The sequence below is a fragment of the Carassius auratus genome, chromosome 1, assembly GCF_003368295.1.
Source record: "Carassius auratus strain Wakin chromosome 1, ASM336829v1, whole genome shotgun sequence".
Taxonomy (NCBI): Eukaryota; Metazoa; Chordata; class Actinopteri; order Cypriniformes; family Cyprinidae; genus Carassius; species Carassius auratus.
In genome coordinates this window covers 30,523,378-30,542,944 of record NC_039243.1, presented here as the reverse complement: position 1 = coordinate 30,542,944, position 19,567 = coordinate 30,523,378, and the positions used below count along the sequence as shown (strand labels likewise).

Here is a 19,567-nt window from a genome sequence, read left to right as displayed (position 1 = left end):
CTTTTTGTAAATTGTTCAGATTGTTATTTCGTGTGTTTTATTTTACAGCCAGGTTTTCTTTCTCTGCTATTTATGTTTTTCCATTCTAAAGGGATAATTCATCCAAAAATGAAAAGTCTGTCATCATGTACTCACCCTCATGCCATTCCAAATCTGAATGATTTCCTGTCTTTCTAACAAAACACAAAATAAGGTTGATAACCAAACTTGTTTGACTTCAGTTTGGCTGCCATTGTGTGAAAACGGAGACATTTCTGAGAATATCCTAAATTATGTTCCACATATGAAAGAAAATCAAAAAGGTTGGGAATGAAATGATGGTAAGTAAATGATGACATGATTTTTATCATTTCATTGTTTCTCTTACAGTTTGAATGAATGTGTTTATGTGCATGTTTGTGTTGTGAATTTTCTTTTTTTTATTTTAGGTCTGTTATTTTAAAATGTGATACTGAATACTGCATTTTTTCTGTGCCTTTGGATTGTCTTGTTATTTGTCTTGCTATCTGACCTAGGTTCAGCATCGGTGTGTTAAAAATGCTGTGTTGTCAGTAATCGCTTTTCTTTCTTGTCCCTGATCCAAGTCGAATGAATAAGCCAAAATGAACACCAGGGACTGCTGTATTGTGCTCAGATTTGTTGTAATTCACCCCAGGCTGTGTCAAAGGAAAGGAGGCGTGGCGATCTTGGACAACATAATAGACACGGCTTCTTTTGACCTTGTGCCACGTGCAGCTTTTCTGGATCTGTACTGTTTTGTTCACTGGCTTTTGTTGGGGTCTTGCTTACTGTGGGGCCCCGGCGCTTTTTTATTCTCGCAGGAGGTCAAAGTTAATTTTCATAATCCTTCAAGGTGGGATTGAGAGATGTGGAACCCTTGGTCATGACAGCGCATGCGGGGGTGGGGAAGGTTTTGATTGTGGCGCGGCACGGGAGTGTTACGCCTCTTTGTTCCCATGGTTCTCACTCTTCTCTTTTGTTGTGTTCTCTCTTTCAGTCATCCCTCTATCTCTCGCCTTCCGAACGACCTGATGCACCTTCAAGGTAAGCTCCCCTTTCACTCTTAAACCAGCTTTTCACACTCAGGCTCTTGAATTTTTTTAGAGAGATGCCTATTGGATATCCATTGGAGGACAGAACCCGAGCATCCTCAGTCTCATTTTAATTAACGCATGTTTTTAAAGCTCTGCCACTTTTTATTTTTATCAATGTGTGTGTATATATGAATTTGACATCGCATGCAGAGTATTAAGTGTTGTATACCTCCTACTCCTCTCTAATCATCTTCAGCTCAGTGTCACTTGCTGTTTAGGATATGAGAAACCTTATTTAGGACTGTTTAATGTGTAGAAGACCCTGCAATCGGAGAGATATTGTCCACTAGCTGAGCCATTTTGGGGTGCTGTTTCCATTTCCATAAATGGTTTAGTTATTTGTATTGTACACTGTTATTTTACAAAACCATAAACGTTTCTTTATTATTTTGGGGGATTCTTAGTTCTGCAAGTGACTACAGGAAGAGGCGAAAGTCGGATTCATCTGTCACTCAAGCCAACACAGGAAGTGAGCAGAATGCCAGTCAAGTATTTTCCCGCCCACTAGACTCCAATAAAGCACAGACATTGAAGAAGCCCACCATACGTTCCTCCCCCTCCTCACCATCCAGACCCAAAGGTAATTTCAGACACGGTCACACAACTACAAATGCGAACAGAAGGTGTTAGACTGATCAAGTGTTGCTGAAGACGTTTTGATTATGCATCGATGCCTAATGGCATGTTAGATTAATGCTGCATTATTTTGATGGATTTGTTCTGTTACCATTCTATCTGAATGTTTTGTCTGATTTGTGCCATAAAACCGAAACAACTTGCTTCTTTTGTTCCACCATTAGATGGTCACATTGATGGTTAGACTTACTCCTAGCAAAAGCTTACAATTTTTGTATAAGATCATTATGATGTGAGTCTGTAAGTTGTCCCCTTTCTGTAATAAATTTAATGACACATTCTGACTTCCTGTAACTTGTACTGATACCTGTTTTCTCTCGCTCACTAACCAGCTGTCCTGTCTCTTCTTTGTCATGCTGCATTGGATGTTATTTTAATTCACAGCTGGAGACGCTAGTGAGTCACTCTCCTCCTGTATGAGCTCTCCAGGTATGGAGCGCCCTTCCTCTCGTCTCTCCTCAGACTCCCTCACTATCTCCACACCAACCTGGCCTGGCTCCAAGCGATCCATCTGCTTCAAGAACGGTTGGCAGGTGGGCCGACATGAAGCTGCAGAGACTTGGAGTAGTGTTGACGATGAATCTGTCATGACTCCGTCATCACCACGGCTCAAATCACTCAGCTGTGATGATTTGTTGTCTGATGGACATGGTGCTAGTAATGATGGGAGAGCGTCCACTTCTGTGACTACCACTCGCTCTGAAAGTGCAGGTTCATTGCTCGATGAAGATGCTCCTCAGACGCCTCAAGTAAAAAGCCTTACCTCATCTCCCAGGGGGCGCCGTCATCACCGGCGTAAGATGCCACATGATTCTCCAGGTTTCCTTCAGCTGTACAAGAAAATGCACCACATAGACCGTGAGCAGCTGTTGCCTTCAGAGGTGATTCGTTCTGTACGTGCACGGATCCTCGAGCTGGAACGGCTACAGCAGCAACAGAGGCACAGCCTCCATGGTTGGGCACCTTTCGGTAATGAGGTACCTCAACACATGGTCCCAAACCTTATATCAGAATATGAACAGCTCATCCAGAAATCAAAGTCAATGCCGGACCTCGGTGACGAAAATGCTCATTCGGGCACCACAACACCAGGGTCCTCAAGTGCCATCAGCTGTCCCAAACGACGCTTTTCTGTGGAATCACTTTTAGAGGAAGAGGATCCTCCAGAAAGGGCTCGAAGTCCCCCTGAGGGACACCCAAAACCGGGACCAGACAGCAGTAGCCTGGTGCCAATTCATGGGAAGAACCTGAGGCATCAAGACTACTTGGACAATGAGCAGGACGCCTGTGCCTCCGAAATGAGCGACATCCACATCGAAGGATCGTCAGTGTGTTGCGAAAGCGACCTGGATCACTGTTCATTTACCTCCTCAGAGAGCTTCTACGGTTCCGGGCAACATCACCATCATGGACACCATCACCATAGACACCGTTACCATCGCCACCATCACGTGCACCAGAGTGTCGGTCAGAGTCAAGGTTACCAGCACCGTCACCTCATCAGCTCATGTAAGGGTCGCTGTCCAGCATCCTATACACGATTCACCACCATGCTAAAACATGAGCGACAACAAGAAAGGGCTCAGCAGGTGTCCCACCCTGCCTCTACATCTCCTCTTGCCCAGCAGTCACCCAGTGAGACAGGCCTTTCCAAACTGGCCTTCCTGGTCAGCCCTGTGCCTTTCCGCCGGAAACCAGGCTCCCCGCCGACCCAACGACGACATTGCAGGAGCGGTCGGTCGAAATCCAAAACTGCAATTTATGAGGCTTTAGATGCAGCTTTGCAGGACATTTATGACCACATAAGGGCTGAAAAGGGGCAGGGACCAGCAAGCATGCCAGATGATAGCATATTGCGGAGGTTATTAGAGGAATTGATACCAGACGTGCCCAAGCGTAGCTCCTCCTTGCGGGCTCAGAGAGGGTCCGGCTCCCCCTCCTCGCCTCACGTCCACCAGCCTTATCATGGAGCCCACCAATGTGCCTCCTACCAACAGCAAAACCACCATGCCGACGCGTCCAACAACAACCAGCATAATGCTAATGCTAATGTGCACTCCTACTCAGGTGCTACATTAGCTCTCTAGGGTTTTTGTTCTGTTTCTTATCATTTTTGCCAAATCCTCATGTCATTACCTCAAACGTTCCCTAGCGGAAACTTGAAAGGGCTTTCACTTCTTTTCCAGCTAATCAGAATGCTTTATTAGCAAGGCACCTAGTGTCCTACTTGAATGAATTAGATCTTTAAGAGATCTTACTATTTAGAGTCCTATATTCATATACTGAAACAGAGAGTTTGATCCAGACATGAAGGAATCAACACAGTTTGTTTGGGATATTCAGGAAAGTGGAACAAAATGGGACAAAAATCTGCTTTCAGTATATATATATATATATATATATATATATATATATATATATATATATATATATATATATATATATATATATATATATATATATATATATATATATATATATATATATATATATCTGTATATTTTTACTTTATAGTTAGCATTTAATGCTCACAAATAAACTAATTACGAGTACATGGGAGATGTTTTTCTTTATGCCAGTTTCATCACTGCATTCCATGCTGTTTACATGCAATGTTACAAGTGGAAAAGAAGTATTAGCAATCCATGTTGCAACTATTGTCCGTCTGGTATTTATGCATGATGTGTTTAACTAAGCTGAAATTTTCCTTTTGATTTTGTGACCTTGCCATTGTTTTTATATATATATATATATTTTTTTTTTTGCTGATGTATGAAATACTGTTATAAATCAAATTATTTGCTTTCTTTTATGTATTTTGAATGTTAGTTTTTACTGAATACAGTGTTTTGTGATACATTTGGGTCCTTTTTATGTCAATTGCATGCCATTTTTATGTCATACTGTGTATATCCGGATCATCCATCCTTTTGTGTTTGACCTGAAATTTTTTTTGCCATTTTTTAATTGTCTCAAAAAATTATTTTGACACCAGCGGAATGCATGTGGTGCCACCATGAACACAAGTGTTTTCTATCTGTTGACATCTTGTCCGTGCTTCCACAGATCAGGGCTCTGATACAGGACGTCTCACACCACAGAGCAGAAGACCCACGCCAGAAAGAGAGGTAGAAATGCTGCCTTGTTCATATCTATTTTTACACGAACTATTAGAACAATGTTTTGAAACCTGCAGGGGAAAAAATCATTGATTAGTGAATAAGCGTAAGGTGATCTTAAATCCTGAATCCTTATTCTGCTCTGCCATAAATCCCATGACCCTGTCACCTTCATTTTGATTAAGGTCTCAGAATATATGGCTTAGCTGTGCTTATGTTGGATAGCTGATGGTGTTTTTGCTTGCTTTGTAGGTCTCTTCTAAGCAGATGACCTATCTTATATTGTCTTCTCTCCTCCATCAGAAACAGTCTACCAGGGCTATTTATGATTTTAAAGCTCAGTCTGCCAAGTGAGTATAAAACTCTGAGAAACTCTGTCTGGCGCATGCTAATATCACAGCATCTCCCTGAATCTTTAAGGTGCTGTGTCAGCTTTTTGTTTGTAAAAGTGTTATATTTTACTCTTATCTAGCCATTCAAAGCATTTTTTTTTTCATTGTTTTGCATTTTCTTATGCTGCAGTTTTTGCTTTTGCACAAATGCATATTAACTTGCTTTAAGTCAAATTGGTCTCTGCATCAGCAATTGAGCCGTGAGATGTCGTTGCATGAACGTGTCAGCTTGCATGAAAAGCCGTGCTAATAAAACCATTAAAGAATATCAAGGCCCATGAATTTCAGCCTGAATTTTGCATATTACCAAATTCATTGGGTAATACTTTCGAAAAAATGCATTCTTGTAATTAGCAAATATTTAAGAAATAAGTGTTTGCAATGCCTGCAGAATGTTTTAGACCTAAATTCTCTTATTAAATAAAGATTTAAAAGCTACAACAGTGTATAGGACAACTATATTATATTATATTATATTATATTATATTATATTATATTATATTATATTATATTATATTATATTATATTATATTATATTATATTATATTATTATATTCTTTTTTCTTTTTGGTTATCAGCAATTGTAATTACTGGAATTGGTAAATAGTTTAATCAGTTATTGGTTGCATCATTAGAAAATGTAGAAATGTGAGCGCTACAGAAGGTCAATTCAGGTGCATCACTGATTTACATGTTCTTTTTACTATGTGCATGTTTGCTGCATATTGCAGGGAACTCTCTTTTAAGAAAGGAGATGCTGTCAACATCATCAGACAAATTGACAGTAACTGGTACGAGGGGGAACACAGAGGACAGACTGGGATTTTCCCCATCTCTTATGTTGAGGTCAGTGTTAAAATAACCTATGTTCAGTAGTTAAACCAAACTCTGACACACACTTAATCACATTCCCTCTCTAATTCTCTCCTTCAGAAGGTCGCATCTCCAGAGCAGCAGCAGCCTGTCAGGCCTCCTCCTCCAGCTCAGGTTCGAGAGATGGGAGAGGCCAAAGCACGATACAGTTTCACTGCTGACACTAACGTGGAGCTTTCTCTTAGAAAGGCAAGTGTAAAACCCTACGTATATTACACTCTACCATCTTTGGAGCTCTATAAAATGCACTTGTTAACTCACCCCTCCCCGAATCATGTATTTAAAGCATGCATGTTTTTGTTGTAGGGGGAGCGAGTGATCCTTCTAAGAAAGGTGGATCAGAATTGGTATGAAGGAAAGATTCCTGGCTCAAACAAGCAGGGCATTTTCCCTGTGTCCTATGTTGATGTGATCAAGGGCTCTCCTTCCAAGAGCCCCAGTCACCCTGGAGACACGCACACATATAAGGCACATAAGGTAAGTCTTTATCACCAGTTTTAGACCATCACACCAACAAAGCCTGTCCTACAGACATTATTTAAGTTTATAAATATTCCTGCTTTCTTTTTCCCTTGCTTAAGTACAATACAGAGCCCTCCCACTTGCAATGTCTTGATTTTGCCACTTGGACACACCTTCAAACTGTCACAAATGAATGGCTGTCCCTCACTTTGGGAGTTTCCACCACTTACCCATCTTCCTGTGGCAGTCCAATCCCACTCACCCCTCCCCCATTACCCTGCAATCTACACCACACAGGCCCCCAATCCCCTGCTTTACTTGTGCAAAGTTTCACACAGCCACAAAACCTTTCCCCTTTTGTGGATGCAAAAGAATGCTCCCCTCTTCCTAGCCAAGGACCAATCACTTCAGAGTCCTCGAATATTTCCCTGTGTTCCAATCAACATCTCTACAGAGATAAAATGACAGCAATAGATCAGATCACAGACCATGATCAAGAGCTGTTAAGAATGGAACAAAAGAGTCATGATGGTAAAACGTTCTTAAAAGATATTAATGTAAAGGAGCAAAGCTTGATACAAAGGTAGGACGATGAAACAAACAACACATCAGGCTTGGAGACTGTTTCAAAAAAAGAGGTAGAACATGCAGTATGAAAGAAGCATGACAGTCTGGTTGTGTGCAGTGAATAAAAACTCTTAGAACCTTAGAAGTTTAACACTTTAACACTTATTTTTTATATTCAAAACATTATTTGCATGTTCAATAACCTAATCAAAGGGGGCATATCAAACATGTTTGTAATTGTTTTTCTTTGAAGTCCAGATTTTTCTGAAACAGAAACTAAGCCTTAAAGGTCATTTATATATATAGGTCATAACTGTCATCTTCTGCTTTAAATGCTCGAATGCTTTACAGGTGGATTCAATGTTTTTTCGTTCATTAGCTGAAAAAAAAAAGATGTTAGACTTTCCTATTCTCATAGAATTAGAATAATAATTAAAGTTTCTAATTACTGTTATAGTTAAATATAGTTATTGTAAATGCACAAGCTAACTCCTTTGCATGTGAAATAATAACAGTGGTTACTTGAGCATTGCAGGTTTTATGCTGGATCAAGTATAACTTGGAAAGATTTATGAAGAAGTGTCCTGATCACATTACAGTATACCTAAAAAAAAAAAAAAAATTGGGAATATATCTGCTATTAGAAAACAGAAGATCTTTTACATTTGTTTCCAGGGTAATAAAGCTTATTTTCTCTCTCAGAATTCTCTTTACCACAGTTTAGTAGAGCCTCATTCTCATTACTGTAAAAAGAAAAATAAGTGAATATCTCAATTTAAAATAATCATAGAATTTGTTGCAGTGCTAATAAAAAAGCTTTAAGTAATAACAATTATTATTATATTTTTTTGCTGTATTACAATACAGTATTATTTTAAATTATTAAAGTCATAATGAGAATAATCAGATTAAAATATAAGGAGACTGACTGTGTTGACAATACTATTTTACAAATGCAAAATATTATTCTTTATTGTGTTTTTATTGTTTTTGGGGTGAATGTGACCTGGGCATTTCTGTGGCACACTTCTGAATATTGAATACTGAATATGTAAACATAGATGGTTATATGGTAAGGATTCCGAATAGAAATATTTATAGTCTACCTCAATCTGATTTCAAAAGGTCAAGACAAATCCTATTTAATTAAATTAAAATCAAGTTTATTTATATAGCGCTTTTTACGATCCAAATCATTGCGAAGCAATTTTGCATCCTCCTCTTTATTCCTCCTTTCAGCCTCTTTTACCAACTATTCCAGCCTCCCCGTCCTCCTCTCCATCTCCTCCTCCATCTTCTTCAGATCACATCCCATCTCCTCCCAGATCTCCTCCACTCCTCAACTCTTCTCTTCCTCCCTCCTCTGTCTCCACTCAGCCCTCTCCATCCATCCCTCCATCCTCTCCCTCCATCCTCTCCTCTCTCCCTATGTTCACAGCCTCGATCTCCTAAGATCAAGGTAAAAATAATGAACAAAACAGTGGTTTCAGGGTTGCTGTGTGGTGCTTGTTCATGTGCATCTGTAATGTTGTCGACATGTGTGCATAAGAAACTTGAATTAGGGGCGATGACAAAGGCTTGTGATGCAATAGAAACATAGAGTTAGAAATAATGTCTTAAAGGGCTAGTTCACCCCAAAATGAAAACATTATTATTTATACACCCTCATATAGTTCCAAACACACAGCAGACCAGAGCTAAGCTGAACATATACACCACTTTTATGGTGGCTTTACGTGTTTTCTGCTGCCATGCAAGATATATCACTAAATTATCAGTTATCAATTGATTTTAGATTTAGATTTTCTCCTTTTTATATCTTAACAGCTGGTGGTTACTAGAGAATAAAAAAATTAATAAATATATATATATATATATATATATATATATATATATATATATATATATATATATATATATATATATACAAGATATACAAGTTTTTATATTCCCCATTGCATCATTTTCAAAATATGGCGTGTATCAAATGTGTGAGTGAGAAGGGTGTTTTTTATGTATAAATACATCTCTTGTTGGACTGTACTTATATCCCTAATAATTCAAGATTTTGGAATGACTAAACTTAAATGATAATTAACAATTATTTGTGCCATTAAGATGAATAAAGGGGTTGTGAATAACTAAGATGGAGTTTGTAAGAGAATGCTGATCTCTGATTGCATTTGATTCTTGCAGACAGTTTATAGGCAAGTGGTTGAGGGTAAGCCCCCGCGTAGCCCTATTTCCACCAGGAGGCGCTGCTTATCTCCCTGTTTATCACCCAGTAGAGCAGGAAGGGTAGGATGGAGTGTGCTGTGAAACTAGCAGCAGTGCAGACTGGGAAATGAAGTCCTTTCTAATCCCTTTTATAGTTCTCTGGTCGCATCATGGGTGGATTTCCTCTCTCTCTCTGTGTGTTGTAACACAACAGGTCTTCTCTAAGCCATGTGATGAAGATGAAGACTTATAGACTGACATCTTGTGTCTGGATTTGGCATGATATTCTGACACCGCAAAGTGTTACATGTACATTATACTGACACTTTCCTCCCTCTTTCTTTCAGAAAATTATGCAGGATTCTCAGCATTCAGGTGGTGAGCCGTAAGTGCACTTCGATTTTTATATACTGTATTAAGTTGTTTATTTAATTTCCAACCACAAAGAGCACATTTTGAAAACCCTATTTTAATTTTACGTTAGCTTTCAAGCTGTGTACAACTATGTGCCTCGTAATGAGGATGAGCTGGAGCTGAAGGAGGGGGACGTTATTGATGTCACTGAGAAGTGTGACGATGGCTGGTTTGTGGGTACGTCTTTTATAAAGCTACAGCACCTCTGCAATTTGTTTTTCTTCTTCTTTATCAAATTTACTTATAGTATACTCAGTACATTGTACATTATGTTGTCACCTTTTATGCATTATACCGTGAAAACATGTTTGTTAAATAAAAGATATTTAAAATGTATTGCTGAAAATCGTCTTTGTTTTCAGGTACCTCTCAGAGAACCAGGTTATTTGGAACATTTCCAGGAAACTATGTTAAACCGCTTTAACAAAGAGGAAACAATGGCACAAATACGGCCACTCCAGTGCCTACTGTGTAGGGCCAATGAGGCACCTCACCTTTGAGTGTGTGTGTGTGTGTGTGTCCATATGTGTGAGTGTTCACAAACACAACAGTTTTAGCTCTGCCATCTCCGCACAGACAAACCACTGAAGTTTATTTCACTTTGAGCACTTTGTTTTTGTGCCATCAAACAGTCTCTTTCTGTTCCTTCATCTGCTATTCTGACAATGTTTCTTCCTGTTATTTTGACATTTAGTTCATTTCCAGGATGTGGTAGCTCAGAGTTAGTACAGTGAGGATTCAGGCTTCCACAGTATTGAATAAGGTCAGTAGATCAGTAGAAATGATACTGAGAAGAAACCTCAGGCATCAGCGTTGAACTTTATTATCTGTGTTGTGTAATAAACAGTGCAAGGTTAATAGCAATAGAGACCACTGGTTATAAATGAGGATGGATATTTTCATGAAAATGAGCTGAATGTGATAGCATGGACAGTTATGAAATTGCTCATTCCTCTTGTGTGTGGCCAAAAAAGTGATAGGAACTGATGTGTTTTAACCATTAATTGCATCGGTAACAATGTTTTTGCCAATTACAAAATAACTGTCATGGAGAAATTTTGCAATTGTCTAAGTGGCAATCATTCGTATAGGATACTGTTCGTATGATTATCAGTGCATTGTGGGTTTTTGTAAAAGTTATCTTTAAAAAGAAAGTGCTTTTCTTGAATTTGGTAACAAATATTTGATTAATAAATTTTTTCTAATGTTTACTTGAGAATTTTATGAACGGACTCAGTTTTAGAATTGTGAGTGAATCACCCGCCTTTAAAACAGTATAAAATCATGTAAATTAATATTCAGTCATTGCTTGTTTTATTAATGAATGGTAACAATGCATAAAGGTGAGCCTGCTATGATGTTTAATTGTTTTATTTGTTAACCTAAATTAATTTATCTAAAGCATTATTTTCTCCTTTTTTTGTGAAAGTTTGATCTCTGATATAAAACTTAAATGATGCAATTGATCTCCCACATTTTTAATGAGTTTCACTCTTTTAAAATTGCAATCATAAAATGCAATAGAGAGAGCTGTTGGTCTTTGATGAATGTTTGTATGCTTGGCTGACGTTCAAAATGTTTTGGTTTTTGAAGGATTTGTATATCAGTATTTTCTGTATCACTTGTTGTGTTCTCATCTGAAAGCATATAGCTTGTGTTGCATCAGCTTTTACAAATACGTATATTCAGTATATGGAAAAGGGTATAGCATAGCAAACTTAAAGCACCTTAGACATTTCTTAGGTCTGTAAATGTTTTTGTTTTCTTTAAGGTTGAAGTGTGTAAGAATGTCAGCAATGAAATATTTTGTTTCTTAATATGCAGAGAGCTATGAGGAAACTTTTTTTGTTCATTTGAGCACAACCAGTCGTTTGAGTTTGGGGCTGGGCTTTCTGTTTGGCTGACCAATGGCTGATGGGAAGGAAACCTGTCTGAAAACAATTGCAACTGTGTTTAATATGCAGAAATGACACACTTCAGCATTAGAATATTCTAATCACACTGTTTGCATTTTTTCAGCTTCATGGCTGTGTTTGCTGATACTTTATATGTGCTTTTGTATTGTATTGTACATGAGTTTCACTTTTATTATAAAGCCCTTCCTTTCTCACAAAATCTTTGTATTTCATCCCATGTGCCAAATTTATTTAACATCTTTGGTGCAAAAAAAAAAAAAAAAAGAAAGAAAATGAATGCAAAAAAAATAGACAAAGAATATCTTGGGGACTGTTAAAAGACTTCTTTCAGCACCGAGTAAAGACAAAACGGAGTCAGAAGATATTTTGTCACTTTTTGCAAACTACTCTGCTCTACTAAAGACAGTGGATTGGAGGATATTTTTGCCTTTTTCCTCAGCCTTTTGACTAAATAACATATAGTGTTATTTGACGTGTGATTGATGAGCTGGTGAGCTTTAGAGAATCGAGTTTAACCTGCTCACTTTCAAATAAAGCTTTTTTTTTTTAACTTCCCCCAATTTCTCTTTTTCTGTCTCTCTCCCTCTGTCTCTGCTCTTTTTTTTTGTTCTGCACCCAATACAGTTCTGCTCATTTATCTGAGCCTCTCTGTTTACCTGTTGCCTCCGGTTCTGATATTTGAACATTGGTATTGTAATTTTTATATTAATTTCAAGTATTTTGCCACCCTTTTAGTTTTTTTGTTGTTGTTGTTGCTCCTAAAAGAGAGAGAGAGAAAGAATAGAAGAAAGAAACATTAATGCAGTTGTTGTTTATTGTAAAGTCAAAACAGGCACACTTGAGGGAAACATTTCACTGATAGAAATTAATGATAAAACCACAACAATATGCATTTGTATTAAATTTGTTAATGTTTTTGTTGGTAGTTGCAGCAGGTATGATTTTTATTTTTTTATTTAAGCTACTTATGCTCACCAAGGTTGTGTTTATTTGGTCAAAAATGCAGCAAATACAGTATTATTGTCAAATAATATTAGACAACTATTTTATATTTTAATATATTTTAAAATGTAATTTATTCCTTCGATGGAAAAGCTGTCACATGATCCTTCAGAAATCTAATACTTATACAATACACTGATTTGATGTTCAAGAAACATTTCTTATTATTAGCAATGCGCTATAAATATTTTTTGCTGCTTAAAATTTTTGTGGAAACAGTGATATGTTTTTTCAGGATTATTTGATGAATAGAAAGTTCAAATGAACAGGGTTTATTTGAAATAGTAGGTCTTTACCATCACTTTAATGCTGAGTATTAATTTTGTGTAACCTGTGAACACACTGGTCAAGCTGTTAGTTCAGTAGCTGTAGCCAAAAAAAAAAAAAGATAAGGATCTGGTTTACTGTCAGTGACTTTTATTGTGTTTGGCCATATCCCCCAAAACCTTTTATGGAATAAATTATTCAGGTGTTGAAATCTGTTTCTGGCAATTCCTTTGGGGTTACATTGTTGTTAAAGAAAAATACACTTGTACTATAATAGAGTTCAGTCATTTATTTTCATATACTTAAAGTGGACTGAGCCAGAAGATGTACTGTAGGAATGGACTGGATAAGATGAGTAGGGAAGGGAGCCCAACAGTTTGAGTCAGAGAAAAGCAATGGAAGAAAACAGAAGAGTTTGCATTTTGATCCATGTCTGCTGTCATGAGTTTAACAACAGAGTGGAAGAGTAAAAATAGGCCACACAAGAGGAGAATATGTCAAAATGAAGAACTGTACAAGGTTCTTCTTAACTAAACGTGTAATACAGCGAGATCCAGATTGGAAATAGAAGAATGTGCCTGTGAGACTTCACAAGCCTTCACTTCGTTCACTCACCAAATAAGGGCAGAAGCAGTGAGGCCTCTCTCCAGACCCATACAAGCAGCCATGAGGACCAGAGCAGGCTACAGAGTCCTGCCTCCATTTCTGGTGGCTGTATGTTTCTGTCATTCTAATCAAAGATCACTCATTCTGATGTTCGAGCTTCAGAGGCTGGACAAAAATGGCATTTTTGCATCTAAAACAGCTTTTTATGATCACTTAATTTCTTTGATATAGTCACATTTTTGTGTGTTGTTGTTGTTCAGATTGCATATCTTAAAAAGCCACCAAGTGAACCACTTAGTTTGAGAAAATGGTTTTATCGAACTACAAATGTGTGACTGGTCCAATAGTGCACCAACCTTCTATTGTTCAAAATGTGTACAATTTCCTTTTACACATTCTAAACAAATTATATAACAAGTAAGTTATATGGAAGCTTTTCTATGCAAGCCCAGATCACGATAAAAAAAGTAACTATTTCCTTATGTAACTTAAATCTGTCTCACTTTTTTATTTTTATTTTATTTTTTTATTTATTGCACTTTTGGATGCATATTCCGTTGGAAAAAAAATGATAAAATTAAAAAAAGAGCAAATCAATTGTTATTTTTAGACAATACAGAGAAACTTAAAAAAACAAAAATGCATCACTGAAAGAAGTTTATTAGGTTTCAAAAGGTGGAATGACAATTATTATTAATATTTATTTTTATCTTTAACTTTTTTCATATTGAAAAGAGCAGCTTGAACATTATGGCCATTTCCATTGTTTGTGCAAACTCTTCCTTTTAAACTGGAAAATTCTCTTGGTTCTAAAAATGAATGTGTAAACAAGGTTGGGCATAGTTACACGTTTGTTCTGATATCAGATTGAGGTGGTTAAGATTAGTTATGTGATAAAACAGATTAAGATGTAATTGGAGAGAAAGTGGCACAGAAATGAAGCAAGCAAAATGAGATCTTAGTGGAGTGAAGGAGAGGGAGTTGAGATAGAAACCATGATGAACAGAAAGATAGAGAGGGAAGAGCATTATGAAAAAGAAAAAAAGTGAGAGAGAAAGCTACAGTATAAAGCAAGAGATAAAGCAAGCACTCTGGAGGAGTGGTCTTCAATCTCCTCTAAAGGATTTAGAGTTATATTTCTCCATCACACTCGAAACACACACACACACACACACCTGCTGTGGATATGCCGTTCACTGTTGTGCTGGATGGACCCGCGCCGTGGGGCTTTCGACTTATTGGAGGACGGGACTTCAGCCAACCCCTTACCATCGCCAAAGTGGGTATATAATATAATATATTGTATTATTGTATAGACATGTCTACATTAACATAAAAAAACACCTTTAAATAATAATAATATTTTTTTTAAAAAGCATAAAAAAATTAAGCTCAATTAGAAAAGGACACTTCATAATGCATGGCAATATTGACAAAGAATTAATAGAGTACATAAAACACACGCAGGGTGAGTAAAGGAAAATAAATCAGTTTTATAATGAAACCGTAAACAACCAAATCTGGCATGAATTGAGGATTGCAGTATGTCATCCCTTATAAAGAGAATGTTTCATGGAGGAGAACAATGGCTATCATCATGCTCTATTTATGTGTGTAGCTAAAACTGATGATGAATCATTCACTGGAACTAACTTGTGGATCCTCACACCTGCTGTGGCGGTGGATTTGTGGATTCTACGTCTAAATGTCAGAGAGAGTCCAAAAGAGAGAGAAAGAAAGATGGATAGATGGATGGATGGATGGATGGATGGATGGATGGATGGATAGATAGACAGTCATTATGTCATCCCAAACCATGATTTCTGCCTTCCACGAAACTCAAACTCAAAAGGTGAATTTTTGAGGAACGTCCTGGCTACTCTTATCCAAAATGAGCCTGAGGCTTTTGTGTTCCACTGAAGAAAATTATACAATATCTTACAATATTCTTTCAATTCACATGAAAACGGAATCTTCAGACAATAATACTGTTAAAATTTTTTATTGTTTAAATAACATTTAAAAGGTTACAACCTATCACATGATCAAACCTCCAGTGTTGAAATACACACTGAAGTTATTGTGCTGATCTGTTTGCGCAAAGGTTTTATGCTTTTGTTCTCTGTGCAGCTCTAGTTTTGGATTTCTACTTTGGTTTCATGAGATTTCACACTTGGAACAGTTTCTGCTCACTCTGCGGTTCAGCATGACACTGTTACTTAATCTCAACACTGCACAGCCATTTTTGGTCAAACACCGTCCTGTCCTCTGTCTCTAGACCTTGGGAGTTGTTTTCACTTACAGCTAGGACTGTAATCTGGACTTTATTAATCAAAGTATGTTTGGAAACCAGGCCTGTTTACCCACAGCAGGTTGTTGAACTGTACTCAAAATGTAAGAGATTTGTGAGATTTGTTGGCCTCAGAAATGACAATAGACCGTGGAACTTTCTAGCAAGAGAGAGACAGTCATTTCTAGAAACCACTCGTCAATTTATCATGAAACCATGCTTGATATATTATGGAGTTGTACTTCTCAAGTAAACTGATATTGTTGAGATATTTAACTAGAAAACAGACCTTTTTGAAAAATTTTGAAAATCATCTTGATTTAGTCTGTTCTGGTCTGTTGTATATAGTGGGTTATATTTGGGTTCTGAGCATTTGAAGTATAAAAGCACTGGCGCATTTGTATATTAAATTAAAAGATAAAGCTGCTACATCTGGGATGAATGGATAAGACTACGAGGAACATATTGAGTTCTTGATCCGTCTTTCTGCTTGTGATAAAGAGCTCATTTAGGAGTCAGGACCTGATCCAATGCCAAACCAATGCAGCTCCACAGACAAACCCCACTGCACCCAAAATGCCTTTTTATATATGACTAATATGATGGATGCACCTTTACATTGGGTTATTATGCAGTTATACATGCCATTCTGCTCATGTAATGCAAGTCAGATAATGCAGTGCATGTGCAGTTTCATATAATTCATCTGCAGCGCTTCATTGTGAGAACTGAAAACAGCAGGACTGCAGAGCTTCTCTGGAGACTGTTATTTCCCCAGCATGTTTACTGTGGAGAGTAGTTTACAAGGGTGCACATACCAATGATGACAAGGACTTACATATACACATACACATTCAGACACACACACACATAGCAATTTGCTTACACTTTCAGCTCCTGCTGATGTTGTCTACCATTTTGCGTTTTCAGATATCACCAGGAAGTAAAGCTGCCAGAGTCAACCTCTCTCCTGGAGACATCATCTTTGCGATAGATGGAGTTTCTGCAGAAAACATGATGCACTCAGAGGCCCAGACTCTAATCAGGGATGCCACCCATCAGCTCAGACTTACTGTTGAGAGGTCAGAGGTCACCTTTAGATCCACTTAACTATCTGGACAACATCACATGAGCTTGCACTCTGCACCACACAAAGGGGTAGCTGATGTGCATTAGCTTTTTTTAAGATTTGGGGTTTTTGAATGTATTCAAATAAATATATTCAGACCAAATAAGAAAAAAAACAAGAAATAATTAAAATGTCATCATATCACTGTTTTGCAGACCAGAGACTAAGTTGTGGTCACCAAATGTCACTGTGCACAACAAAAGCCATCCATTTAAAATGAACCTAGAGGCAGAGCGACAAGTATGTGTCTTCATATTTTATTTATGATCTCTCTCTGTATCGTGTGGTTTGATGTGATCTATAATGCATATAGTTTTGCCTGACAGGAGTACACACCAATAGGAACAGGCCATAATCGAAGGGCTTCACCCTTTGTGGCCGCCGCTAACATCGATGAAACACGTCAGGTGGTGAGCCCAACCTACAACTCCCCTATCGGCCTTTACTCTTCAGGCAATATTTCAGACGCCTTACAAGGACAGCTGAAGGGCCTCATCCCTAACAAACCAGAAAGGTGAATGTTCAAACCTGAACTTATCAGTCTTGTAACTTTTTTTTTGGAAATGCTAGTAGTTGTTAGTAGCACTGAGCTGATCAGGAAAAAAATGCTAAGTTATCATTATGTATTGAAATATAACATCTAGTTTGATTCTGGGAAGGAGACTACATTGAAATTAAGTGTGTGTAGTCCCAGGAAGCTTAGCAACATAGAGGAGTCAGATGTATATCAAATGCTGCAGAGAAATGAGGATGAAGACGAGCCCCATGAACCAAGACAGTCGGGATCCTTTAAAGCCCTACAGAGCTTTATCAACAGTGAGGGTATGACATGCACACACTGCACCAACAGAAGAAGAGACACAAAAACCAAAGAGATTGCACAATATTTAATAGGTATTATGCAACACACACACACACACACACACACACAGAAAAAAATGGTGTAAGATTTTGAAACAGTTTTTACTCATAAATTGCTAGTAAATTTATGATTTTTATATTTATAAATGTAAAAAACAATTACAAAGAAATTGCAAGTTCAACACACTGAATTAAACACATTGAATTAAATGTGGCGTTTTTAACAACTGAAATAGTATTTTTTTGTAAAATATACTTTTTGTTTGAACTTTGAACATGTTTTATTTGCAGTAAACAAGTTACTATACTAAATATTAGATGAAACAAGCATCAATATTGTATAATACAATCCACAGTTCTACGATTACATATTGTACGATAAAATTAGCTATTAAATATTACAAAATTAGTCTTGGAATATTTGCAAAAGATATTTCATGAAGAGAAAAATGGCAACTATGCTCACATAAGTTTATTGATGTTTTCTGAATAGATGTAATGCACAATGTTTAGGGTACATATAAACAGCACTTTTGAAATCTGCGATTGAGTTAGAATCATTAAGATTTACATACTGTAATGTGAACGTGACTGGTACTGGGATTCAGATCTTTTTGATTGACAGGTACACATCCATTAGTGACGAGGAAAGTCTATGCACCCACGACCAAGCCATCTGCTCCGGCGGGGAACTTGCACAAGCTACCGATGTGTGATAAGTGTGGTAACGGCATAGTGTAAGTCAGGCCACTTGAGTCATTGCTCATTGTCAAAACATTTATTTACATTTTTATTCTCAGTAATACATAAAGCCCAAAACATTCTGTCAAATATGAGAAACCAAATATACATATTAAAATTCTACACATTTTGGCTGAGTAAGATCCCAATCTCAGTTAACATTTCTATCTCCGTCTCTTTTTCTATGGCTCTGTCTCTTTGGCTCCGTGTTTGGCTGTTTTGGCTCTTTGGCTGTTTTCTCAGTGGGACGGTTGTGAAGGTTCAGGATAAGTTTCGGCATCCAGACTGTTTTGTGTGCACCGAATGTGAGGAAAATCTAAAGCAGAAAGGATACTACTTCATAGATGATGAGCTATACTGTGAAACCCATGCTCATGCCCGGGCAAAACCTCCTGAAAGTCCCGACCTTTGACCTTCTCGTTGTTCTTTTGAATGCATGAGGGCACCAAGGGAAGCTCAACTACTCAGTGCACATCTTGTTATAAGCACAGACACAAAGGTTTTACCACAATTCATGCACAAACATGTCAGCCAAATACTGAGAGATACATCTATGGATAGTGTATTGTCATGTGCGCTGTTTTGCACTTACTTTGTAGGAATAGGGTGTGTTGACTGAAATAAGTTTGTATGAATAAAGATTTTGTTTTTGGATAATCATAATATTTCTTATCAGGAGTGTTTGAACGAGACAAGGGGAGCATTTTCCTGACAATATAATGTGTCCTTACATCATTGCCATAATTTTTGATGTGCTTGCAGGTCATAATAAGAATTCATGGATTAAAAATGTGTCACTCATTTATTTATTTCAATTCAAAATTCCTTTTTGTTCTTCTTCTGTGGTCAGTGGTAACTGTCTCTGGTGGTAAAGAAAAGTCTGCTTTGCAGTATTACTGCCACCTGGAGTGATTTAGTGTCCTGCCATGACCTAGCCAATTATAGCTATGTATCATATTCATAAATATCAACAAATAATAT

General features: G+C 37.4%; 2 protein-coding genes across 8 annotated transcripts in view; both read left to right on the top strand.

Annotated features, from left to right (window-relative positions):
• Positions 1-12,245, top strand: part of sorbs2a (sorbin and SH3 domain containing 2a) — a 48,385-nt gene extending 36,140 nt beyond the window's left edge. For 6 of the 7 annotated variants that reach the window (XM_026269550.1, XM_026269537.1, XM_026269531.1 and 3 more), the window contains 11 exons: positions 998-1,044; positions 1,499-1,674; positions 2,115-3,797; positions 4,797-4,858; positions 5,102-5,199; positions 5,973-6,087; positions 6,175-6,303; positions 6,421-6,591; positions 9,708-9,745; positions 9,845-9,951; positions 10,137-12,245. In XM_026269550.1, the coding sequence (XP_026125335.1) occupies positions 998-1,044; positions 1,499-1,674; positions 2,115-3,797; positions 4,797-4,858; positions 5,102-5,199; positions 5,973-6,087; positions 6,175-6,303; positions 6,421-6,591; positions 9,708-9,745; positions 9,845-9,951; positions 10,137-10,198 (2,688 nt within the window). In that variant the 3' untranslated portion in view covers positions 10,199-12,245. The remainder of the gene's footprint in view (positions 1-997; positions 1,045-1,498; positions 1,675-2,114; positions 3,798-4,796; positions 4,859-5,101; positions 5,200-5,972; positions 6,088-6,174; positions 6,304-6,420; positions 6,592-9,707; positions 9,746-9,844; positions 9,952-10,136) is intronic. The other variant, XM_026269522.1, reaches the window with a different exon arrangement.
• Positions 12,246-14,580: 2,335 nt separating this feature from the next.
• pdlim3a (PDZ and LIM domain 3a) lies at positions 14,581-19,249 on the top strand. Its single transcript, XM_026269501.1, has 7 exons — positions 14,581-14,844; positions 16,786-16,937; positions 17,140-17,224; positions 17,311-17,498; positions 17,673-17,806; positions 18,471-18,582; positions 18,830-19,249. Exons 1-7 carry the CDS (start codon positions 14,752-14,754, stop codon positions 18,996-18,998), a joined length of 933 nt encoding a protein of 310 aa, XP_026125286.1. The 5' UTR covers positions 14,581-14,751; the 3' UTR covers positions 18,999-19,249.
• Positions 19,250-19,567: the final 318 nt, after the last annotated feature.